This window comes from Thalassophryne amazonica, chromosome 18 (genome assembly GCF_902500255.1).
Source record: "Thalassophryne amazonica chromosome 18, fThaAma1.1, whole genome shotgun sequence".
NCBI classification, from domain to species: Eukaryota; Metazoa; Chordata; class Actinopteri; order Batrachoidiformes; family Batrachoididae; genus Thalassophryne; species Thalassophryne amazonica.
In genome coordinates, this window is record NC_047120.1 from 47594308 (window position 1) to 47620693 (window position 26386).

The 26386-nt window shown below is 39.9% G+C and overlaps 1 protein-coding gene across 2 annotated transcripts in view; it reads left to right on the forward strand.

Moving 5' to 3' along the window:
* The window catches only part of atrnl1b (attractin-like 1b), a 157187-nt gene that overhangs the window by 29713 nt on the left and 101088 nt on the right, over positions 1 to 26386 (forward strand). Inside the window, exons 6-17 of one of the 2 annotated variants that reach the window (XM_034194607.1) lie at positions 785 to 959; positions 3177 to 3264; positions 3644 to 3905; positions 6188 to 6371; positions 6453 to 6607; positions 7481 to 7565; positions 8701 to 8915; positions 9111 to 9229; positions 9535 to 9667; positions 13159 to 13346; positions 19376 to 19589; positions 19698 to 19889. In XM_034194607.1, coding sequence (XP_034050498.1) covers positions 785 to 959; positions 3177 to 3264; positions 3644 to 3905; positions 6188 to 6371; positions 6453 to 6607; positions 7481 to 7565; positions 8701 to 8915; positions 9111 to 9229; positions 9535 to 9667; positions 13159 to 13346; positions 19376 to 19589; positions 19698 to 19889 — 2010 coding nt within the window. The remainder of the gene's footprint in view (positions 1 to 784; positions 960 to 3176; positions 3265 to 3643; positions 3906 to 6187; positions 6372 to 6452; positions 6608 to 7480; positions 7566 to 8700; positions 8916 to 9110; positions 9230 to 9534; positions 9668 to 13158; positions 13347 to 19375; positions 19590 to 19697; positions 19890 to 26386) is intronic. The other variant, XM_034194608.1, reaches the window with a different exon arrangement.

Sequence of the window (26386 nt, forward strand, 5' to 3'; positions counted from 1 at the left end):
GTTTTCTTCCACCTTGGCCACTGAGTGAGGAATGTTTGTAGTAACTGGTTACCAGACTAAAAGAAGAAGAACATGAAGTTTCTATATTTTGTTTTATGTGTGCCTTCTGTGTGTCTGTTCCTGTTATTTATTTTTAAGTGAAGTTCCAGCATTGGTAGTCCTAATGACAAGAATGTACGCGTATTGCAGTCTTTCTGGACCGATGTTTCAAAGTGAAAAATATTTCCCCGGTGCTCCTGTTGATTGAGGTGCAAGATATGATAAAGGATGTGTAGCAGACAAGTGTGAACAGCTGCGTTGTGTTGTGTCATAATGCTGATTGGTAACAAGTCAGCAAGCCCCATGTCAGTGTATTATTACTGCGCGCCTCCAGCTGGAGGGAAGCGAATACTTTAGCATGATGGAACTTGACAGCATCATTAATGCAGGCATGGTCTCATCCAGCGCAGCATTCGTTCTCCTAGTTTAACATATTCATGCCTTCCAGACTGTCATGTTCGTTTAAGGAGTTGTTCCGCATTTGTTTCCATTTGTGAACGGCGTGTTTTTAAAGTTTGAATGAGAAGGTAGAACACGAAAATAGTGTTTTGTGCAAAAAAAAAAAAAAAACAACCAAACAAAAAAAACACCAAGGACGAGTATCTAAAATAAAAATAGTGAGGAGCAAATGTCATCATCTTCACTTTGGAAGTCCTGAGCGAAGCCCTTGAGGTAACAACGTTCCTTGTTTTAACCTTAATTGATGTAACATTTTCTTCTCTGTGCCTCCTTTATGTTTCTGTAGGCCCTGACTGCTCTCTGACTGTTCCTTCAACCGAGTCCTTCTGGGTCTTACCCAGTGTAAAGCCCTTTGGCACATCACTCGCCCGAGCTTCCCATAAGGCTGTGGTGCAAGAAAAGGTCATGTGGGTGGTTGGAGGGTACACGTTCAACTACAGCTCCTTCCAGATGATTCTCAAGTAAGACATAACATGTCTCGAAGGTCCTGAACCCCACCCCCAACCTTCCCCGTGTGCATCTTGCTGTTATTACTGATTGGTTGGTCTTACAAAGCAAAATGTACTGTACAGTCTACCATCCCTGGTTCTCAAGACCAGGCACCTAAGTGGCTCTACTCTACTCTTTTCTACTCTCCTATTTTACTCTTCCTTTTTAGATATTTAGATATACATTTATATACTAGCATAGTTCCACCTTAGAATTGGAATATAATATATAAGATATACCTTACTGAATTTTCATAATGATGTTGCAGAGATGCTGGACAGAGCCCATAAAATCTCTGGAGTCTTTTTAGTTGCTCGTTGAACCCACAGTACAATGCAGATCAGATCAATAATGAAGAATAACATAATGAAGAAATAAAGAGCTGAATACATGCCTTGAATCAAATGTACCATCTACTGTATATTATTAAATAACGGTTGAGTGGATCCTTGTCATTTGATTGGTGCTTTGTATGTCACATGACATGGATTAATTGATCCCATTTGTGTTGCATTGCATTTAGAGTGTGGCTTGGTTCCATTTAGAGTGCAAATTTGGTTCCATTGCACTCTGCGCACACATACGCATGCGCGCACACGTGTTCGTGCACGCGCATGTACGTGCACCCACACGCCTCGTTGGATGGTATGTTCCAGCTTTCACCTCATGAAATATTCGTACCATTGAACTCATAAACATTCATTCTTTGTGTACCATTTCATTATACTGCACGTAGACATGAGGTTCTCTTTGTCACGCCCTAGGCTTTGTTGCCTAATTAACTCTTGCCATTTTTTTTTTTTTTACTTTGAATTTTTACATATGTAAACGGTGATGATGAATGCAGAAGTGCAGAAAAGTAAGTGGTCTCTCAGACTAATTTCAGCCCTGAAGAAGGACAAGTCAACACAGAGCTGGTGACATAGATATTGCAATCTGTCAAAAGTGGCAGAAGTGCAAATGCTTAGGTTGTGCAACTCAGTAAGTGAAATTCATAATTTAATTATTATTTTTTTTTCACTCTGTGCACTTGGATCATTCAGCAGATGAAATGTTGAAGCAGCTCCTCTGCTGACTCATGTCCTGGCACAGCGTTAAATGACAGTTCTCTTCTTTATTTGTCAGACAAGCTCTCTCCATCTGCTGTATCTTCCAGCCACAAGGTGCTCTTTCATGTTTTATTAAATGAGAAAATAATGTTTTAATTTAACTGATATAGTCAGAAAGTCAAATTAATATATATAAAATTAATATTGCATAAAAACAAATTACAACAAAACCAACATTTTTAGTTTCAAAATTTGTAGGGATGTTATGAGAACCAATATTTTGGTACCAAGTCACTACAGAAATTCTGAAAACGTGAGGATATTAGTTTTTCTTCTGCTTCGGTAGCATCATTGATGTTTTCATCCTGACTTCTACTGGTTAAACCATTTGTACCACAGTACATCAATATTAACATTTTTTTTCTTTAGGCTTTTCCAGCAAGTAATATAGTCATTATTGACTACATATATAGAAGAAATCTACACCTGCTAACAGTTTTAATTACCTTCTGTTGATTTTTCTTTATCTATTGTATGTCTGGATCATACAATTTTATGTATGTATTTAGTAAATACTATTTGTTAAAATAGTTAAAAAAAAATAATTGTTTAAATAAAGTTTAAAATAATTGATTTGTTCTAAACAACACCTCTTTTTGACCTCTATTTTTATTAAACTTCATTTTTTTTTTTTTACAGTGGTATCGAGAATTGTGTAATTTCACTTGTATTGGTAGTACATTTAGTACTAGTACATTTTTGGTATTGTGACATCCCTAGTGATTATGGGGTTGAACAGATTGGTTGACCATTTGAAATTATACTGAAATACGTGTTTCAATTAAGAACAGCTTTTATGTTTTTTGTTTTGTTTGCTAAAGTCGGAAAATCAAATCCTCTTCCTCAGCAAAACCATCATTTGTCATTGAAAGATTAACAACGTACAGTAAGAAGTTACAAATGGAGGAAGTTGCTACATATTATGGATTCTAATTATGGGTAATTGTTTAAAGATTTCAGTAAAGATGCGGGGGGCGTGGTGGTGGCTGACTGCATTAAAAAGTGATCAGAATGTGTGCAAGTAGGCGGTTTTGGGTGCTTGTGTGGGCTCACTTAAACTCTTGTTTCTTTACTCAATAGCTACAACATGGAGAGTGGCATCTGGAACACAGTTCCCATCAATAGTGGCCCTGTGCCAAGATACGGTCACTCGGTTGCTGCGTACCAGGTAAATAGACACACAGATGGGTCTGAGTAAAGAAGGGATTTTGGAAAGCGCTGCTAATTTATAGCAGTAAGGCATGGCATTTTGTGAAGGAAGTAAAGCCAATGTAATGGATTCTTTTAACCACATCATACTTTTTGGAAGTCCGCAGTGTTTGCCTTTTAAGATATGGAAGCTTACAGGCTTGTAGTTGTATAAACAATTAATCAGTAGTGAGATTTAAATTAAATTCAGCCTTGTTTGAAAGCTGCATATCATTATGATTTGACATAGTGTAAGCCTTTTATTTTTTAATGACCATTTCAATCAGCTTTTCTTCATGCTGCTGTGACATGGCTACATTGTGAAACCTGCTGAGGTAAATCTCCGCTCTTCTACTCAGGATGATCTCTATATGTTTGGTGGGAAACTGGAGGCCGGCTTGGGTAATGTGACAGATGAGCTGTGGGTGTTCAATGTACCTGGTCGGACATGGCAGCGGAAAAGTCCCGTAATTGGCCCACCTGCCCAGGCTCAAATTTATGCTGTGGAAGGCCACTCAGCCCATTGTGTTCTGCTACACAGTGGCGAGGCCATTATGCTGGTGATTTTTGGCTACTCTCCCATCTACAGCTACATCAGCAATGTTCAGGAATACAACTTAAGTAAGTCACAAGAGCCTTGACATTTCACGTTTTAATGAGTTTGTGTTTCTCGCCTCTCTCACCTCTTGACATTTGTTTCATTGTGGGAAACTTCATTGGCCCTATGTGCTGCTTGTTAGTTTTTAGCATTAGTACATAAAAATTCAGGTCAGGTCTACGAGCATTCAGTGCACATTGCAAAATCCACTTCACTGGGGAACCAGCCAACCAGATAACCATTTCATCCCCATCACCCTAAAATAGTAGTCTGTTTGCTGCAGCTAGATACGTGGGCATCCCCTTGGCCTTTTCCAGTTGCTGGGGTTCTCCTAATTGAGGAATCTGCCTTCTGGATCATGATCAAGGAAGCACCACATGGCCATAGTGTCGTAGCTGATGTTCCCTCACAGTGCGAGCCCTATGGCTCATAAGTCTGCCTCTGCAACTGCTCACTTGACACAGTCATTCCAAGCGGCCCAATGATTCTTTAGAGAGACCTAGTATCAAAGATATCCAGTCAATGCCTTAAGTCACTGGTTAGTCCAAATCTCACAATCATACAGTAAGACTGGAAGTAACAGGATCCTGAAGACTTCAAGTGGGAAATATTCAATATTACTTATTGTATATTGGATTTGTCATGGATATTGGCAGTCATATGGTAACCACTCCAAAACTGGTGGTACTGTTTAGTATAACACCAAAACTGTTTTTTGATTTAAAAACAGTCTTTCATAACTTTGATCTATGTATGTCAAAGTTTCATCCTGGACACATTATAGAACACTGGTGCAGCAGAGACACCCCCCTGAAACAGTCAAATTTCCAGTAGATAATGTGGACAGAAGATTCTAAGGGAATACTCACATTAGCACCGGTTGCCTTGTACTGTACCCAGGCACAATTATCTCCTATCCCCACTCTTCCAATCCAGTCCTATTTTTATACTAGATTGCACTCTAAGAGCACTGCGTTCTTAGAGTGCAAGCCTCTGCCAACACTAATTTCCAATTCCACAAATTTTTACTTTGGAAAAAGTTTTTAAGGTCAAAGTCCTGTTAGAAGTGGCTTTTCAGAAGCTAAATTAGATGTGATCAAAGTCAAGAGTATGCATTTAGTTCATGCACTTGATTTGAAGTTTTTGGTGGTGTTATGTTTTTTCCCCCCAAATTTTTCAGTTTCTGAATTCCTTTCAGGTAATTTTCACAGAACATTTGGTTATCTCTGCTATGCACAATTTGTCATTGCTTTTTGGCACTTGATTTCCGACTGATAATTGGAAGATAGACAAACAGGCATAAAATTGGAACCTCCATTCAATTTGTAGGTAAATCCATAACAGAAAAATGAGTGATTGAGGCACTTTTGATTGAGGTATAATGCAAAATATACACCAAATGGGCTTTTCAATGTTAAATTCAAATGTCCACAAAATCCATAATCTGGATGAGATCCTGATCCAACTTTGTCAGGCCATAGTGAGTGCCAGTCTGCACCTCACTTTCAAATATGAGAGTGATTGGGACACGTTTGATTAAGATATAATGAAAAATATACATGAAATAAAGTTTTAAACGTTAAATTTAAATGGCTACAAAATTTGTAATCTGGATCAGAACCGGATCACTTTGTCAGTCAATAAATGATACCATCCTACGTAACGCTCTCAAATATGAAAGAAATTTGATCTTATTTGGCAGAGTGATGAATTTTTGAAAATTTGTTTAATGTTAAAGACAAGTATTTTTCCAATTTTCCAAGATTTTTTTTTTTTCTTTGACCTATGACCTTGAAAATTGAATCAGTTCTTGCCTATCGGGATCTTGAGCAAAAATGTCATAAAGATATATGAAAAACTGTGGGCTCCAGGCTGTTCACAAACAGAGGTGAAAACATAACCTCCACCTTCATTGGCAGAGGTAACAAATCCTCTTGATTGAATTGAAGAATGTATTATCCAAGAAGTAGTAATATTATTAGCTGTAGTTGTTAAAATTAAACATTTGCGTTAGTGATGTGTTGTTCGAGAGCCATGCTCTGGCACTGTTAGCGATTGCAGTGTGTACCATGCCCGAGACCACCTTTGCAAGTCCAGCCAGACATGGTTAAGTATATCACCAGGCATTTGCTCTAGTTTAATGAACCGGACTTTAGGGGTCATGTGCTCGGGTACGGGACAGATTGCCTAATGCGAGTAGCAAATTGGCCTACTGTTGAAAAGATGATGTTGAATTTATGTGGACGCTTGTTTCTTGGAGTAATTTTTATTATATATTAAAGGCTCTACATTTCTGCTTTTTTAGAGACCAACACATGGTTGGTACCTGAGACCAAAGGTGCCATGCCACAGGGTGGTTACGGCCACAGCAGCACCTATGACATTGCCAGTGACAGTATCTATGTCCATGGTGGTTACAAGGCGCTGCCTGCCAACAAATATGGCCTTGTTGATGACCTCTACCGCTACGATGTCAACACACGGACCTGGTGACTCATAAACACACACATACAAATAGCTCTGTTTATATCTGCATATGGGACACAGTTTGTGATTACATTATATTCCAGGTTCATCCTGAAAGAGAGCAGTTTTCCACGATACCTGCACTCGGCTGTGCTCCTCAGTGGAACCCTGCTCATCTTTGGAGGCAACACACACAACGACACGTCACTTAGCAACGGAGCAAAGTGTTTTTCTGCTGACTTCCTCGCCTATGATATCGGTAAAATGCATTTTAATGACTGCTGCCATCACACCGACATTTGATTGATGAACCTCTCCAGCAGTGTTAGTGTCACTTTGAATAATCCTTGCTTCAGGTCTCTTCTTGCCACTTCATGATCTCATCTTAAGTTTGTAAAAACATCATCGTGTGCATTACACAAAATCAGAGGATGCAGAGAAGGTATACAAATATTTTTCTGTCTTTTGATTTTGGTGCTAGATTTAAATGTCAGAGCAGTCACTGCAAGTAGAAATTTGTCCTCCCACACCATGAGGGTGGAGCTTGTGATTCACAGTGGGAGTGGAACGAGATGACACAGGAAATTCATCAACTGATGATGAAAATATTTTGTTTGGACTGTTAAATCAGTGAAAGTTCACCCTTTAACACCAGGTGAAAGGACAGAAAAGCAGCTGAGAGGCAACACAGAAAATGTGTCCGTTACAGTTGAAGGTAGTTTACGGAGGCGGTTGTTATGATTTAAAAATTTTGCTGCTGCAGTGAAGGAAGGTCTGCGCAAGTGTTTCATGAGTGGGTTTTACTTTGCCAAAATGCACAGCATGAAATTTAAAGACAAATAAGACCTGTTAGCCAGTGCAGAGTACACGTATTTGATAAACTACCACAAAGCACTTTTCTTTCTTTATCATCTCCATCTTCAGAATGAGTCTCTTCTCTCAATAGAAATTATGGTGGTCAAAGAAATGCATTATGTGGCCAAAAGTATGTGAACACATCACAAGCACAAGCCACAACTTTTGGAAATCTCATTCCATCATCGTTGGCATTTGTATGGCCTCCTCCCTTTAGCTTTGTTTGAAGTCTGCACACGTAGACGCTCCTTTATGACCCATTTCCTGTTTTCCTCAGCCTGTGATGAGTGGACACTCCTGCCAAAGCCAGATCTGCACAGAGACGTCAACCGCTTTGGTCACTCCGCCGTGGTCAGCAACGGGTGAGTCCTTGGAAACCGAATCTGCACCTGCGCCGAATCGTGTTGGACAAACATTCTCAGTTGTGGAGTCAATCTGGAACCTGAAACTACACCATTACCATGTTACATTTTTGCAACCATGTAGTCATTATGTACTGCTGATGCTTAGAATCATTGATTTTAAATAAAAATATCTCATAAACAAAAGGCAGTTTAGAAATTGGGAAAGAATATGGGGAAAAGGGTTTCCTGGTTAAGGTGATGAAGAATAAGAAAATCTCCTTTTTTAACATTTTGATACTCAGGTCATTGTAATTTTCTATTCAACTCAAGTTTACGTTTTCTTACTGTTAATCCTGTAGTAGTCACAAATACTTCTTTAAGCCCTGCTCTCATTTCATGGATTTGCGTCATGGAAACTCACGGTTAGAAACCTTGTTGATACTTTGGAAAACCTTAGCGGGTTCAGGAATGTGTCCATGATGAACCTGGATGTTAAGTTATTGTGCCATGGTCTTGTTTTAATCATGGCACAGTTTTGTTAAAAATTCCCTTTCCCCCCTTGCGATCTTTGTTATACTTATTGCTTGCATTTACGTGGAGCCAATAACATTGTCATATTTGGTGTGACATCACCGGGAGATTTTCCACAAGTGTCAGCAGTGATCTTCAACTGCAGATTTGTCACAGTTAGATAGGAGGGTCCTTCAGAAAGTTCTTGGTGTCACCCAGAAGTAAAAGTATCAGGATGCGCGAGATCTGACCTTCAGCTAAGGGATAGTGAAGTGTTAGCATCAGTGGAGCGAGCGCACTGAATTTAAGGGAGACCGTGCTGACAAAATAATGCAAGATCAGTCTTTCTCCAGTGATGTTCTCTGGGTGAGCCCGAAAACCTTTGACCTTAACCTCCTAGAATACGTATCTATGAAAGTAAGAATGGGATTTAAATTTGTCACTATATGTGCTATGCGATGGTAAACTGATTAAATGCTTGAGGAGTTTTAGTACATTTAATTTATTTTTTTGGCAGCTTTTCAAACAATGCTTGATGTTTTTTCCTTTATGGCAGCTTGAAAAAACACACTTCAGCTGACGTCTTGCTTTCATTTATTTATTTATTATTGCTAAGTGCTTCTCCTTGTGCTGTCTTTTCCAGGTCCATGTATGTTTTCGGGGGCTTCTCCAGTGTGTTGCTCAACGACGTGCTTGTTTACCGACCCCTGAGCTGCCAGGCCTTCTCTTCAGAGGAGCGGTGTGTAAAAGCTGGACCTGGTGTCCGCTGTGTCTGGATCAGAGCCCGCTGTCTCCCATGGGAGCCCAGCGCAGGCACAGGCAGCCTCACTCCCGCCCCGTTCTGTCCGCCGAAAGCTGGTGGGGAAAAGACAGACATTCATTTATGAATTCTTTGTTTTTATTTTTTTACACAGCGGAAAGTGAGAAATGACATGTAGAATCCAAATAGCTCTTTAGGGTGTTTGTTCTCTGAGGATATTATAATCATTGTGTGTGCTAAAGAGTTTTGCTGTGGGCTCTGCTTTTTAAACTTGGTTTTGTTTTCTTTTTCAGTCACTGTAGATGAACGCTGTTACCGTTTCTCTGACTGTGCAAGCTGTACAGCCAACACCAACGGGTGCCAGTGGTGTGATGACAAGAAGTGCCTCTCTGCCTCCAGCAACTGTACCTCTGTGAGTGGTCCAAAAGGGGGCATCAGAGCACTTCTGGTCTTCAGCTCCATCAATTTTTTTTTTTTAATTAGGAGGTTGTGACCTGGATGTCTGTTCATCTAATTTATTTGCCTGTGCTATTCCACCGATATAATCATCATATTAAAATCTTAGTGAAGACCTTTTTAATGTGGTCTATATCTGTATTCAGCATGCAAGTTTAAGCATTACAACACCACAAAAACTTGCACAATTATTGTCTTGATCTTTTTAAGTGTCTGTCACCCGCTTCAACCCTTAACCTCTTTTCTCCTCTCCTGATGCAGAACATCAAGGACTTTACTAAGTGTCCAGTGCGGAATGAGCAGGTGTGCAGCAAGCTGGCAAACTGCAAAAGCTGTTCCTTGAATCTCAACTGTCAGTGGGACCAGAACCAGTCGGAGTGCCATGCATTGCCCGGTAAGCGAAACAAAGGAAGAAAACCATAAATGTGCACATAAAAGCTGCTATTTAAATAAGAGGTACATTTATGTATAATAGCAAGAGGTGTGGGTGAGATGCAAAAATGCAAGAGGACTAACAGAGTAATAATCACCAGCACAAATATCACCTTCAGCAGACTGACAGAACAGGGCAGTCAGAATTCTGAGGCTCATTATAGATATACGTTAAAGATGTAATAAATAGGGATGTGCAGTCATGATATTTTACATCTGTATCAGTCCAATACAGACCAGATTAATCCTATCCAATTCTTTTTTTGCACATTTGAGTCATATTGTGTGCTATATATGATTTACTTTAGGGGGAGTAGAATTTTTGTTGATTTGATATTTTCTTAGATGGTTAGGTTAGCAAAGTACCTCCAGCCAAGTTAGGTTGCTTGTTTTAAAGTGGCGGGGAAAGGTATTTGCGTAGTATCGGTATCGATAGACACTGAAGGTTCCCTTGTCAGTATTATGTTGGACATGAAAAAACGGTTTTGTGCTATCCCTAGTCATAAAGCAGGCATGTGTCATGATTTAAACTTTGAAGAGTTTGAACACTGTGTGCAAAAAAAAAAAAAAAAATTCTGACCTTGAGGCTTGATGTGGTTTCCACTGTAATAAATGACTTCTCTGATATTCAGACCTGAAGTGAATATTTAAACAGCTACTCATCGATTTTTGCTCTCCAGTTCTGGTTGGCTTGTGAAACCTAACAAATTGCTATATGATTAAATCATTTGAGTAATGTTTGGATCCCTGAATGAATTTGAAGTCAAATTTAAAGTAGGATTTCGTAATTTTACTGAAAGTATTCATGTACAGCATTATTCCAGACATGAACTTGCAAGATGTTGCCCTGATGTTGTTTATCACATCTGACATTGTGGTTACATGTCAAGGTATTCATCCACTCCACCTCCGAAATGATGCTGAATCTGAAAAATGGGGACGGCCACTTGGAAAATATGTTTCACTTGATGAAGCCTTGTTTGTAAAAGTCTTGTATCAGCATTGAGAAGTGCAAGTTGTTTATGCAGGTGATGCATTTGTTTGTCTGATGGAGAGTTTTTGTACAGTATACACAATGCGTATTCTGCCGTTGACTGCAGTGAAATTCAACCATCTGTATGCATGGATGTAATGGTGATTGGTTGGCAGTGTGTGAGTGTTTGTGTGTTAGCCCTGTGATTGACTGGCGACCTGTCAAGGTTATATCTCACCCAATTATTGCTTGGGTCCTCAACATATATGTGGAAGAAGAACACTGAGGAATGCCTCATTCTTACTACTGCTGGAAGATTTGTTTTCAGTTGATGCATAAAACCAGTGTCTGTATTTCTGTCATTTTGGTTGTTTTTGCAGGTGTCTGCTTGTACAATGAATGAATGAAAGTTTATTTTGGACATAAAAAACAAAACAAATAAAGAACAACAACAACAAGCATTGAAAAGCAACAGATCATAAAATACAAAGCAAAAGAACAGTAAAACATGCTTGCAAATATCCAGGCAACATATCAGTGAGGCACTTGGATAACATCTTTGTAAAGGTCAATTGTTGTTGAGGTTGTTCACGTGAGAGCTTAGATTGTGATGCCCAACTGTTTTTTTTTTTTTGTTTTTTTTTTTGGTACGTCTGCCAAGGATGTAATAAAATCTGCAAAAGGAGGATCTACTAAATATTGATATATTTTTTTTCTGTTGGGGTGCCCAAATTTATGCACCTGCCTAATTTTGTTGAAAGAATTATTGCACACTTTCTGTAAATCCTATAAACTTCATTTCACTTCTCAAATATCACTGTGTTTGTCTGCTATATGATATATTTAACTGAAATTGCTGATCCAAACAATCAATAATTTATAAAGTAAAATCATGGAAATCATCAGCGGTGCCCAAATGTATACATACAACTGTATATGTAAATAATTATTGTACTAAAGCTTCAGATATCTGTCGCTGAGATAGCTGATGACTGGAGTGCAGTTTTAAGCAGCGAGGCGATAATTGGTGAGTCGCTACTGACGCTTTGAAATGACGGAGGCGCAGTGAACGCAGCAGCAGAAGCTCATCTGGCTGCTGCGCTCTGATTGCTTCCCCGTCTTTTATTATGAAATAATGCTGAATTTATGTGGAAATAATTGTTGCACGAAAGCTTCAGATATGTCACTGAGATAGATGATGACTGGAGTGCAGTTTGAAGCAGAAACGAGGTGATAACTTGGTGAACCGCGGCTGACGCACAGAAATGACGCATGTACAGTGAAGGCAGGGCGGACCGATTTTTAGGTGGGGCTGTTCAGTCAGTGACACCGGATCCAAATTGGCAGATGTCAGAAATTTCGGCTTGCTCTTGTTTGCTTTTTGTTTTTTAATTGTCAGTCTAAAATAAATGGTGCAATGGAAAACTCAGCCTTAAAGGTGTTGTCCCATTAAATTTTTCACAAAATTGACAAAATTTACTTCATCTTCAAATCCTGTTATTGTAAAGTACCTTTATTTTTGTGGTTCTTGACATTTACAGGCAATTTTAATGCTGGTAAAGTATTATGGGGGGGGGGGGGGGGGATGTTCCATAGCAAATACATAGTGACTTAACTTTGCGAGACCTGCACACAATATAAAGGAGGAAGGATATATGCAGGGTTAAGAATTTGTCCTTCATTCAATGGAAACTGTAAACTCTGACTTTGAGTTTCAGCAAGGAAAAATACATCTAAAACAAGCAAACAAACGACAACAAAAAAAAGATAAAATGTTTAGCTTCCCACTGACTCATTTTAGCAAACCAAGGAAAAATGGTGGTTGGTAAGGTTACCCATGAGGAAGCACCTTAAGGCAGCTTTGTTGTGATTTGGCACAATGAATAAATTGGATTGTGTAACTGTTACTAACATTATTACTGACAATTGATGCAGCAAACCTGTGTGAATGATGTCTTACTCGTCCCAGTGTGCTTTTGTAACTTGTCGCTGTATTTTCATTTGCGTGGGTCAAAATCCTAAATTGTTTCCAGACTAGGCAGATTTTGATCATATTGATGATAGAAGATGGTGAATCCTTTGTTTGAATACAAAGGAGTGCAATGACTGTGATGAGGAAGAAACTCCTTTGTGACTTAAATTGCAAAAAATCTGAAGGGTCTACAGCTTTAAAATAATTTTGTTTGTAAAATCAGTGTCACTATCACACAGATTACTACAGATTACTAGTTTCATGATAAATTGTGTGATTTGGACTTATTAAATGAAAGAGTGAATGACTATATTCCCGCTTGAGGTCCATCTTAACTGGAGATGCCTTTCTTTGTTTAATGTACAACTTATTCCTGATTAAATGAAATCTTAGACTATTCTGTTACTACAAATTAGAGATTGTAACTTGGTTGCTTAGCGCTACTTTCACCACTGAGGTAACATCATCTTGTCTTTGTACCATTTTTTTTTTTTTTTTTTCCTCCCAGCTCAGCAGTGCAGTGAGGGCTGGAGCCAGGTAGGCGAGACCTGCCTGAGGATCAACTCGAGCCGTGAGAGTTTTGACAACGCCCAGCACTATTGCAAGAACCTCAACGGCAACATCGCTTCACTCACTACCGCCAAACAAGTGGACTTTGTGCTTGAAGAGTTAAAGAAGCTCCAGCAACAAGAAAAGGTGAACAAAAAGATGAAATGTTACTCATGGTTTCACAGTTATATGTTTTTTTTGTCCTTGCTTCGTAGATGTCGCAAACATTTACAGGAACGGTCCATAATTAGCATCCTCAGGGCTTCTATTGTGGTGAAGACTCACCGGATTTATGCAACTACATATACAGTGACGCAATAATTTAACAACAGTTTTGGCCACAACGTAGATTTTCTTGTTCCTCCTTGAGGACTCGTATCCTCGCTGGACCTTGTCCATCGAGAAGAAAACCAACAAGGCCTGTTCATCTCCTTCTGTCCATCTGTCTTCTCTGCTATCTGGTTCTTCTGCTCTTGCTCTCATTTTGCTAGTCTGGCTTCGCGATTGATGCTGTCGTCTTCTCCCACATGAGTTAATGACCAATCAGTGTCGAGCCCAGCCAAATGGTTTTTCAGGACCGCTCAGAAGTATCTACCCTGGAGCAGGGACTTATCTCACTCCCGAAAAAGGCCCCGAAAATCAAATTTTCAGGCACGGTCCCTGTGGTGGAGACATGCACAAAGGTATCAGGCCATTTAAAATGCCCCTTGAGTTCCTGCAGTGGAAATGGACTTTTAACTTTTACGGAAAAGTTACCTTCAGAGATACTAGTATGGTATGTGCATGAATGAAATGTGTGGCTTCTTCAGTTGTACTTTCTAAATTGCTGAAAGCGCTTGGGTGAACAAATTTTTAGGTGTTCATTTAATTTGGTTCACAACCAGGCAGTGATCTGTCTTGTCATGTTTGAGTAAACCTTAATAGAGCACAAGTATGTGGTGTTTCTGAATGAATCTGTTGATGTCATAAGTATTTGTGTCCATACAGTTTTTACCTATTGCTTGTTTGATGTCCTTCCTTCTATTGTAGGTGACTTTCATTTGTGATAGCTGACTGTCAAAAGCAATTAGCTGATTGCCTGTGCAACTGTTTTCAGTTGGAGAAATAACAGCTGTGTTTTATTGGTATAATGCCATTTTTACACATTTTTACTGTTTGTCTCAAACTTTAAAAGCTATGACTCTAGTTTCAGCGACTTGCCATCTCATTTTGACTGATTGTTAAGCTGGCCATACACTACATGATGATGTACTAGGAATGCATATTAACAGCAGGATGGAACAGAACCCCCTCTGCCAAATCACAGTGTGTCTGTTGTAACTGTAATAGAATCCTGTGTTTTGGTGAGATGGGATTGTATCTCTTGACTTTGAGCATGCAATCTGTGTCGTGTTCTCTCATGAAGCATATCGCATCGTGTTATGTGGGTATGGAGGCATGCACACACATTAGACATTAGCATGTGACAGTACAGACCTATATGCTTAATGGCACACCTGTTATAAAGTATAGCAACATATAGTTGCACCCTCGGCAGTATGCAGATCATAAAAGTCGGAGTTCCATAACCAGAGGTGGGACAAAGTCACTGTCAAGTCATTCTCAAGTCATCAATCTGCAAGTCCCAAGTCAAATCTCAAGTCAGTTTGCAAACACTTGGTAGTAGGGATGGGTATCGAGAACCGGTTCCTTTCGGGTATCGTTAAGAAGTGGTTCGATCCACTGTCATCAATAACCTTTTTACTTAATGATTCCCTTATCGGTCCTTCAGAGTGGCCGTTGTTTTTGGGGTGTTTGTCAGGAAAATCATAATTTCTCTACATTGAGTACAGACCCTGCAGCGGGTCTGTATTCAACTTTTCTGCAGCGCGGCTTTGCTTTGAACCTTGAACCAATCGAAGCAGTGATTCGCAAATCGAAGCAGTGCTTCGATCATTGCTTTGTTGATTAATTTTTTTTCTGTCGCTTTCCCCCGCTAAAACCTTAAAAAGCATATGGCTGTGAGTATTATTTACCTTTTTTATGTTAAACCGACCTGTTATGGTCTTCTGAAACAGTTGATAGATGTATTTTATAACTTAAAAACGGGACCGATGCTAACACGTTAGCATGTCTATGACATTTTCCATGTTAAGTTAGCATTAAGCAGTTGCAGCTGTCAAGCGTTTGTTGTAAAAGAGTCAAATGTATTACAAATTGTAATATTTTTTAAATGTATTTTTGTTTATATATTATTAATAATAGTAAGCACAACAATAATAGTAATAATAACTAATCTAATGATTATATACCATTTTAGAGAAAGAGACAAAAAGAACCTGAATAAAAACATAACAGAAAAAATATAAAACCAACAAACAATGAACATACATAAATGGGCAATTTTATGGTAACGGAATTACAATCACAGCACATTTTTAATGGGGAGCTAAAATATGGCCAGATTTTCCCCGTCAACATAATTCTGTTACCATAGAATCACCCAAATCAATACATACATACATACATACAGAAATAAATGTTTCCTGTGAAGTCCTAGTGACTCCTACACCTCCATTTCATCCCTGTCTTATTTAAGTTTAATGACAGTTTGTTTCGGTCAAACCATATTTTCAATGTGTTAATTTCTTCAGTGATTTCCTCCAGAACTATCTGCCAAGCTAGAAAATTGCTGCATCCTAATAAGAGCAGAATACTGCTGGAATGAGTTTGAATAAGGAAATTTTTTTTTTTTTTTTTTTTTTTCTCTTCTCACCTAAATGGATGCTGCACTCACTCCAGTTAATCATCTGGAATAGTCCCAGATTGCATTTCAGAGCTTCTAGAATTCAAACATTTTCGTGCACGTGGTGTTGGGGGGTAATTTTGGTTTTCAGCCTTTTTTGTTTTTCACCACTTTCACCCCTGAATATGTGAAATTGTGAGTCCCTTTTGTGCGGATTAAAGTTAGTAACTGGGACTCCTGTCTTGTTGCGAGAAAGAAACGAGAATCGTCCTCCGTTCTGTTCACACATCTCCAAACGTTGCGCGGCTCTCTGCCGAGTCAAGTTAGAATGATAGAATCCAGTCGGAATTAATAACTTCAAAGCGAAACACTGTTTTGTTTATTTTTATTTATGTCCAGAGATCAAGGATACAGTGACCAATTTCATATTTATCTTATCTAATTGGTAGTCATTATGAATTGAGAGTTGACTTGGGACTTGCTGATTCATGACTTGAGAGTTGACTTGATGGTGACTTCGTCCCACCTCTGTCCATAACTAAGTTGGGTGAGGTGGAAAATGGGTGATGTGCTGCTGAGACCTTGAACGGGAGCAGCTGACAGAAAGTAAATGGGGGTTGGGGGGTGTAGGGCATGGTTGTACTCTGTGTAGGACTAGTGGCTGTGTACACCCTCCTCTGCTCTTTCATGAATGAGCGTGTCCAGTGCACCCAGAGTTGGTCTTTGCATCAAAATGTTGTGCTTTTTCTGGGCTCTCCTCCTTCTTTGATGTAAGGAGTGGTCGGTCATCATGACTGTTCTTCGGTTCTTTGCTGATCTGCTGCATTGATTGTGTTAGTACATGACAATATACTTTGTATTATGAAATTCCTGTAAACATTTCCTGTAGTAAAGCTAAAGTAGAGAACTGTTAAGTGTCTTTGGTCCTCATTGCGATATTGTTTGTTTTTCTCTCACTTGTGACTTTGTCCTTCTAGACAATGGTTGTACAGTGGGGTAAAAAAGTATTTAGTCAGTCCCTGATTGTGCAAGTTCTCATACTTGGAAAGATAAGAGAGCTCTGTAATTTTCATCATAGGTACACTACAACTATGAGAGACAAAATGAGAAAAAAATTCAAGGAAATCACATTGTAGGATTTTTAAAGAATTTATTTGTAAATTATGGTGGAAAATAAGTATTTGGTCAATAACAAGCAAACAAGATTTCTGGCTCTCACAGATCTGTAAGTTTTTCTTTAAGAAGCTCTTTTGTCCTCCACCTGTTACCTGTATTAATGGCACCTGTTTGAACTCGTTAGCTGTATAAAAGACACCTATCCACAGCCTCAAACAGTCAGACTCCAAACTCAACCATGGCCAAGACCAAAGAGCTGTCGAAGGACACCAGGAAGGAAAATTGTAGATGTGCACCAGGCTGGGAAGAGTGAATCTACAATAGTCAAGCAGGTTAGTGTGAATAAATCAACTGTGGGAGCAGTTGTAAGAAAATGGAAGACATACAAGACCATTGATAATCTCCCTCGATCTGGGGCTCCACGCAAGATGACATCCCGTGGGGTCAAAATGATCATGAGAACGGTGAACAAAAATCCCAGAACTACACGGAGGGACCTGATGAAGGACCTGCAGAGAGCTGGGACCAAAGTAACAGAGGCTACACACTACGCAGAGAGGGACGCAAATCCTGCAGTGCCAGGCGTGTCCCCCTGCTTAAGCCAGTACGTCTGAAGTTTGCCAGAGAGCATATGGATGATCCAGAAGAGGTTTGGGAGAATATCACGTGGTCAGATGAAACTAAAATAGAGCTTTTTGGTAAAAACTCAACTAGTCATGTTTGGAGGAAGACGAATGCTGAGTTGCATCCCAAGAACACCATACCTACTGTGAAGCATGGGGATGGAAACATCATGCTTTGGGGCTGTTTGTCTATAAAGGGGACAGGATGATTGATCGGTGTTAAGGGAAGAATGAACAGGGCCATGTATCGTGAGATTTTAAGCCAAAACGGCATTCCATCAGTGAGAGCATTGAAGATGCAACGTGGCTGGGTCTTCCAGCATGACAATAATCCCAAACACACTGCTCGGGCAATGAAGGAGTGGCTCCGTAAAAAGCATTTCAAGGTCCTGGAGTGGCTGACCCAGTCTCCAGACCTCGACCCCATAGAAAATTTGTGGAAGGAGTTGAAAGTCCGTGTTGCCCAGCGACAGCCCCAAAACATCACTGCTCTAGAGGAGATCTGCATGGAGGAATGGACCAAAATACCAGCTACAGTGTGTGCAAACGTGGTGAAGACTTACAGGAAACATTTGACCTCTGTCATTACCAACAAAGATTATGTTACAAAGTATTGAGTTGAACTTTTGTTATTGACCAAATACTTATTTTCCACCATAATTTACAAATAAATTCTTAAAAAATCCTACAATGTGATTTCCTGGAATTTGTTTTCTCATTTTGTCTCTCATAGTTGAAGTGTACCTATGATGAAAATTACAGACCTCTGTCATCTTTCTAAGTAGGAGAACTTGCACAATCAGGGACTGACTAAATACCTTTTTACCCCACTATATGTAGCTATTATTACTTCTTATAGGGGAACTCTAGTATTATTCGACTTAGGCTTTATTTTTATTTTAGATGTTTTGGGGTAATTTATTTATTTATTTATTATTTATTTATTTTTTTTACCTGAGACAATTGGTGCAGCAGTGATATAGAATGCAAACACCATCATGGGCTAACTGGGAACATAATGTAATTGCATGGGGAAAGCTAAAAATACTTGAAGTAAAATTGTTGTTGCCATTACACAGGTGAAATTGCCATTATAATTTAGAAGCGTCTTGTAGCTTAGATAGGATCTTTACAGCTGTAAACATGCATGTTTTCAGCATTAAATGCAAGTAAACTTTTCAAAATGACTGTACAGTTAACTGCTTACCTTAGCCCTGCTGTTGTCGAGGTGGCAGTCTCTATTGACTTCTTATAAGTAGATTCTCGATGAGGGGCTGGTTTGGTTAGACCAGTTTCTCTCCTGTCTTACCTCTCTTCCTCTCTTAGAGAAAGACAGGTAATAAACTTTGGACCAAATTATTGCAAGCAGAAAATATTTTAATTTCTAATTAAAGAACATAAAAAAATGCCATTAACCATTTTCCATTGTTTTAAATAATCATTTCTGTTCTAGAACATTAGAAATAAGCTTTTTGCATTATTTTTGTTACTAGTGATACATCAGTTGTTTCTGGTTTTCATTTTTGGGTCTTGAACTGGTGCAAAGCCTTGTTGATATAATGATATTCTCCATTCCATTTGCTTCTGAAAAAGTGTGATTATGCAAAAACTAAGCATGTTGAAGAAATTTGAACTTTACTTACATTGGAGAAAGGGGGACTATATCTCATTCGCCAGTTATTTATTAAGCAATTTTTTTTTGTCCTCTGCAGCAGCTATCTCCCTGGGTCGGCCTGAGGAAAATCAACATTTCATATTGGGGTTGGGAGGATATGTCTCCTTTCACAAATGGCAGTCTGCGCTGGCTGCCTGGTGAGCCCAGTGACTCTGGATTCTGTGCCTACCTGGAGGAGCCCCAAGTGTCAGGCCTGAGAGCCAACCCGTGCACCGCCACAGCGCGTGGCCTGATCTGTGAAAAAGCTGCTGGTGAGAGACATACTCATCCATAAATAGTTCAGCTGTTTTACAAATACGAAGTTTAACATCATGTCAGAATCTCAATGTGGTTTTAAAAGATTTCCTCCCCCTGTCTAGGCAACCGTAATCAAAGTGCTCGTCCATCTTGTAAGAAGCCTTGCTCACTGCATACTAACTGTGCCAACTGTACCAGCCAGGCCATGGAGTGCATGTGGTGCGGCAGTGCACAACGCTGTGTCGACTCCACTGCGTATGTCATCTCATTTCCTTATGGCCAGTGTCTGGAGTGGCAGACTGGCGATTGTGTGGGTAAGTGTCTCTTGATTTTTCTCTTTTTTTGTTTTTGTTTGTTTTGTTTTTTTTCCTAGCATTGTGGGGACAGCAAAATAAGTTTTCTGAGATTGGCTTCTCTAAGCAGTCAATAGTCACTAAGAGATGGGAGAGATAGGAGGTTAAGGGGAGAAAACAGCTTAGGTGGAAGGTGTTTGTGCCAGAGGGGAGAAGGAATTAGTTTCCTGTAATTGGCTCTGCAAGCTGTTTTTAGTTTTTAATGGCCCATTAGTCTTGCATATAGTCGCCCAAACTGTTTGATTTCCCTGCTGACCATGGCAGTGATTGTGCGCCATTAGCTCCTAGAAATAGTAGCATCAAAAAGCAGTTTTTAGCGTAGTTTAGCTAAAAGTGGTATTGTTCTGTGAATAAGTGGAAAGTATAGCTGCACTCAGTCACTAAAAAAAAGACTTCAAAATTTTATAGCATTAATGAACTGAAATCATGACTAACTACAACTAACTACAGAATGCTTCAGAGTCATAGCGCCATTGTCTTGGTGCTAACAGAGGCAACTGAAAGATTGAAGCAAGCATAGCCAGAAATATTCAGCTTTTATATACAAGAAGACAGTTATCAAAATTGCCTATTTAATGTATAGTAATATAAGAGAAGACTACTGGATTCCATTCACCCAGGTCAACCACAATCAAATGGTACTTACATACAAGATGTTACACTTTTGTTGAGATGAATTTTTCACTAGTAGCTGTATTTAATCTTGGTTATAACACTAACAATTGAAATAATAATTTTTTCTTTTAAACAGAATGTAAATTAAAGTGAAAATTACTTTTTTTTTTCAACATTGCAAATTTGCAAATAACTGATATGACTTGATACTAAATACTTTGATTTTCTTTGAAACTGGTGGTAATCTCAACTGTGTGCTGTAAAAATGCCAAACAAACATCTGTTGTGTTGTGTCCTGTGATTTATGTCTGTAATGGTTTCATAATGAGGTAATAACCTGGGTTAATTTCAGTATTTTAATGTACAGGGTGTACACAAAACACTCCTTGGTTTCAAATATTTAGAATATCAAAAGTCACATGAATAATTTTACAGTTTTGGTATCTACGTACAGTTGCAGAAACTCAGGTTTTTTTTTCTCTTTTGCAGATTCTTCTTCAAAATTGTAAAATTATTCATGTAATGTTTGATATTAATATTTGAAACCAAGGAGTGTTTTTCTGTTCACCCTGTATCTTCTTGTATTTTATGTTTCGGCTGAGAATAAAATTCATATTGGCACCATAAGTTAATAAAATAATGAAGAAGAAAACGACAGGAAATGGTAGTTATAGTCAGCCTGTGGAGTCCATAACAGAATGTAACTGATCATATCAATGTCCAAACATTCTCTCAAATCATTTGTTTAAATAATACCTTGCTATGTAAGAGACTATCTTAATTTATGATGATGTATTCCTGTTTCTTCAAAAACTCTATGGTCAATATTGCATATGACAGAAAAATGCAAACATGGTTATTATACGAGTAGTATTCATAACTGTAAAGTTTTTAATTTGATGAGGATACTTCTAGAAATTTTGAATCAGTGTCCCTAAATGTCTGTATTTTATATTGGACACAAGTTGACCAACATAGGATAAAAGTGAAAAATTGCCATCTTTGCAAAATACATGACCATTTCATTGTGGCTGTCTCAACAGTAGTAGATTATTGCCCAAAAACCAAATGCAAACACATCGCAAGTTGGGACAAACATCACAAAAATGAGCTTGATGTCCACTCTATTCTTTTTTTTTTTTTTTTTCCCTATCTCTGAGGTAGGTAAAAATGATCAAAGTGAGAGACCATGCAAGAAGGAGGCGAGTGAGGAAAACCACCAAAACCCCCCGTGAAGGAAATATAGGAGTATAGGCGTCTGTGGCTGTGATGGTGGTGCAGCTTGTGTTCATTGCTTTGCCAGTTAGGCTGCTTCATGGTGGAGTGGAACATAGAAGGATTTTCCTTAAAAAAAAAAAAAAATGCATGAATTTTCATCTACAGGTTGTCAGAAGGCACATGAGATTCACGAGCCTTGATTTGACTTTTTATGCCCCGCGCGGTCCTTGCGCCGCAAGGCGGGGCATATAACATCCGGGTTGTCCGTCCTTCCGTCCGTCTGTCTGTCCGGCTGCAATTCATTTGCTGCAACGTAGCTCAGGACCTATTGCTCGCAGAAACGTCATATTTGGTGGGTACATGCCTTGGAGGAGTACTTCGCATGGATTCAAAGGCCATTGACCTTGACCTACTTTTGAAGGTCACCAGTGGTCACACCTGTCAAATCCTTCGCCGCAACGTAGCTCTGCACCTATTGCTCGCAGAAACTTCATATTTGGTGGGTACATGCCTTGGAGGAGTTCTTCACATGGATTCAAAGGCCAGTGATCTTGACCTACTTTTCAAGGTCACCAGTGGTCACAACTGTCAAATCCTTTGCCACAACATAGCTCGGCACCTTTTGCTCGTAGAAACTTCATACTTGGTGGGTACATTCCTTGGAGGAGTACTTCACATGGGTTTGAAGGCCGGTGACCTTGACCTCCATTTCAAGGTCACCAGTGGTTGTATTTGTTTTGAAGGCTGGCGACCGTGACCGACTTTTTATGGTCACTGTTTGTCACATCCTCTAAATAAATATGCCAATCTCTGATTTTTTTCATTGTATATCCCAGTTTACATCAAACACAAAAGGCTTCAACCAAATACCCACCCCATATAAGTACATATTACTGCACTTTGCATGGAAAATAATACTGCGCGCGGGGCATTTCGTGATGAATGTCTCTAGTTTATTATTATTAATTATTTTTGCAATGACAAATCATTTAACTCATTTAATCATTGAGCCCTTAAACCTTTATGAAAATGTTACATTTTGTAAATAATTCAAATTTGGTTGGCTAGATAAAAGACGGCTCCAAGTTTTAATCTTGAAAACAATATCTTAGGAAGGAAACCTATGTCGTGGTCCTTCTTTTGGTCGTCTCAGGATGTCTTGTTTTAGATAACACAAACTAATTGCAAGTGATTTGCTAGAAAAGGACACAACACTTTGGAATAATTCAGCCTTAAGCAAGATAAAATGCACAGAGTTTTTAAGTTTATTTAAGCCTTCGACACAGAGCTTATACAAACTGAGTCCTCTAGAGAGACTGAATATGTGACGACCGCGCTCATCTATTTATTGGAGACCCGCGGGCATCGCTCCTCCTTCGACTTATTTATTTATTTTATTCCCAAGACATGGTTTTCTATTGGAAGCATCCTCTAGTGAACCCTAAGCAGGTGTTAGGCCATTATTTCAATGTGACAAACGCTCCCATTAAAACTTGAAGGATTTACAACTGACCTTCGGCCACAGGTGCAGCTGGCCTGAGGCCCCCTGCACGTGGCCTGCGGGCTCATTACTGCTGGGATATCAGCCAACTTGGAAAGTACCTGACAGATCAAATGACTGATAGAGCCCCTTTTTTGGGTTGAACACCTGCTAGTTCAGCCAGAGGACATACAGTTCAGATCAGGACACTTGATAGTTCATCATAGTTCAAATAAGGACCTAAAAATTCTTCCACAGTCCCTCCTCTGGGACTCGAAAGAGTCCCATTACATCAACTATACTCTTGGGTTGTTTACTGACAAGACATCCTCATTTGTGTATTGCAATAATAAAGAAAAACACATCACTCGACTTACTGATAACTCTGGTGCGGATATGAATATAAGTGATACTTCACACGGTAAATATATTTAAGTGCAGGTGAACCTACATACTAAGGCACAAGGTGATCAATTAGCTGGATTATATCAACGCAAGGTGACATTCAAACATTGAGTTTTGGTGTAATTCAAGGCACTTAAAATGGCCACATGAAACAAGTTACAGCAACCTCTTAATCATGGCAAAGTAAAGGCATTACATTGACATTAGTGCAACCAATCATCTTCTGGCATCTATTGTCTCACTCAACCAGAGGCTCCAACCCATTATACTTGGTTCTACATATTATTTTGTTAAAGCGTCACATTTATTACTTAAATGCATCAAATAACCCCTATGTTACCACTATTTAGTCAACCAATCAAGAAACTATTCTAAGGTTAGCGCAGCTGTATCTAGTTAAATGATAAACACAATAAATGGTTTCCCTTCATGTCCGTCCTTAAGTCATTTGCCTTAATCAATCATATAATGGTTTTCATTATAGGCCATTTCTCAACATTTTCCACTTTGTTTTTCGTCTTTTTCAGCTTGTTTTCTAATGCCCTTTTTGGCCAGACGCCAAATTTAGGCGATGCATGTCTCTTGAGGCATGCTATAATTTAAGAAAAAGGGGTCCCTATGGTGCATCTTTACTACTAAATCTCCAAACACGCCGTGTAAGGGTCCCCTTTTTATAACTTTGCAATGTGATATCTATGTGTATGCATTTAGCTTTATCTGTGTTACGCAGATGATGGTAAGGACAGACATTTACCCGACCTTCGTTACTAACATATATCCTTCTTTGTTTTTTTTTTATTTACACTCGGATTTCTGAAACCAGTCCGCAATTCAAACTCAAGAACCAAGGTCATCGTCCGTTTTCAGTGCCATTACGTCAGTCCACGCTCCTTAGCATTTACTCAGCGTCTGAAGTTTTGGGAGAAGTTGGGGAATATGGGGAGGTTGGCCTTTCAGGGGTAGTGGGGGAAGGATCAGGAATTCTAGCTTTCAGACAGTCACGCAGTTCTCTGATGGATCTTTCCAGCTCCTTGTGCTGCTTGGCCAGGTTGTACAGGGCCCCCACAGAATTCTTGCCCACATTCAGGGTGGTGGTGGCCAGCCCTAGGTGTTCCCTCTCCATATGCTCCATCATGCTAACTAGCATGTCCATACTAGACTGAAGACCACACAGTTGAGTATGGAGGTCCTCCTGAGCACAAGAGATGTTGGCATTGTCACGGTGTATCCTTAACAGGTATGCAGCTGTCTGACTCAGTTGTGGCATGATTTCCTCAAATAGCCCATGGGGAATGTGATTTGTGAGGGGCAGGAGCTGCTCCAAGGTTTTTGGAGCAGACTCTTGTGGAAGACGAAGCTCTCGAACCAAGATTGCCATGTCCTGTGGGGTGACCATGACCAGATTAAGGTTGTGCAGTCCAGGGGACAGGACGTACAAGGGGGAAGGCATTTCGTGTGTGGGGGGAGTATTGTTGATGTCGCACGGGCAAGCGGTTGGGACACTGTGGGCATTTAGCAGCCTGTACAAAGCTCCCCTCTGTCCTGGTGGGTGAGTTCGGCTAAGGTCCACCCCTGCTGATCCTCCTCCAGAGGCACTGGGCTGATCAGAATATCTCTCCTGCCTTGGGGATGAAAAGCTGGGGACAGGTCCTAGCAGTGAATTGGGTCTAGGATGCACTCGGGCAGTTGCTGCATATGGCCGACCTTGGCTGCCTCCCCTGGAGGGTATCGTTGCCACTGGCACATGTGACTGTCTCCATGGCATCTGCGGAAGGGGTGTGTTCCTGAGTCCAAAGGGTCCTTCAGGTGATGGTGGAGTCCTCGGGCCGACTCTTGCTGCAGGCAGATTCTGTGAAGCCATCATCGCCAGGTGCTGGAACGATGAGGATCCTTCTGTTGCCAACTGGTTTAGCTGCTGGATGGATGGCGGCTGTGGCGACCAATCATGGCTCGACCGTCCCTCCTGTATATCCTCTTCTCCAAACAGTTCTGAGAGTCCAGTCAGACTTGATAGAGGCAGATCAGGCATAGGTCCCTGATCAGGGGAGTCTGGTCTCTCAGCCATACTCCTGTGTCCTATTAATATACATATACATTCATTATTACAGCTCCATGTCATTCTTTCAGATACTGTCTATCCTATCCCTCGTTGTGGGTGCATGTGTGTGAATGTAAATGTGCGTGCATGTCTTCTTCCTCGTCTACAATATCACCAAGCACGGTCCATCCCAGTCCTCCCTATCTGGGGTATACGCCACAATATTAGGTAGCTGGGGGCTGTCGGGGAGGATAATTGGTATTTCATCCATTTCCATATATTCTGGTTCTCTGTCTATTTCGTTTGTGCTTTCCTCTAGGGCTCGGACGGCTAACAGTGGGAGCTGTCCTACTGTGGATGAGATCAATTTATTGACCAGAAATTTTATCAAGGGAATACCACAACATATTACCAGCAAGACCGCCACCCCTGTTAGTGCCAAGACTACACCTATCTGATATAACCAGTCTTTCCATGATATCCACCCTCTCCTTAGAGCCCCAAACAGTGAAAATAGTGGGCCAATATTCATTCCATTCCCTATAATGTATCCAGAATCGTCAGTTTCATTTCTCCCTCCTATGGAGTTACTTAATAGTTCCTGTTGCATCTCTTCAAGTGTGATTAAGAGCTCTGTCAAATTTCCGTCTTCCCCTGTACGCATGGGAATAGCTGTGCAACATTCGGTGGCTTTGATCATAA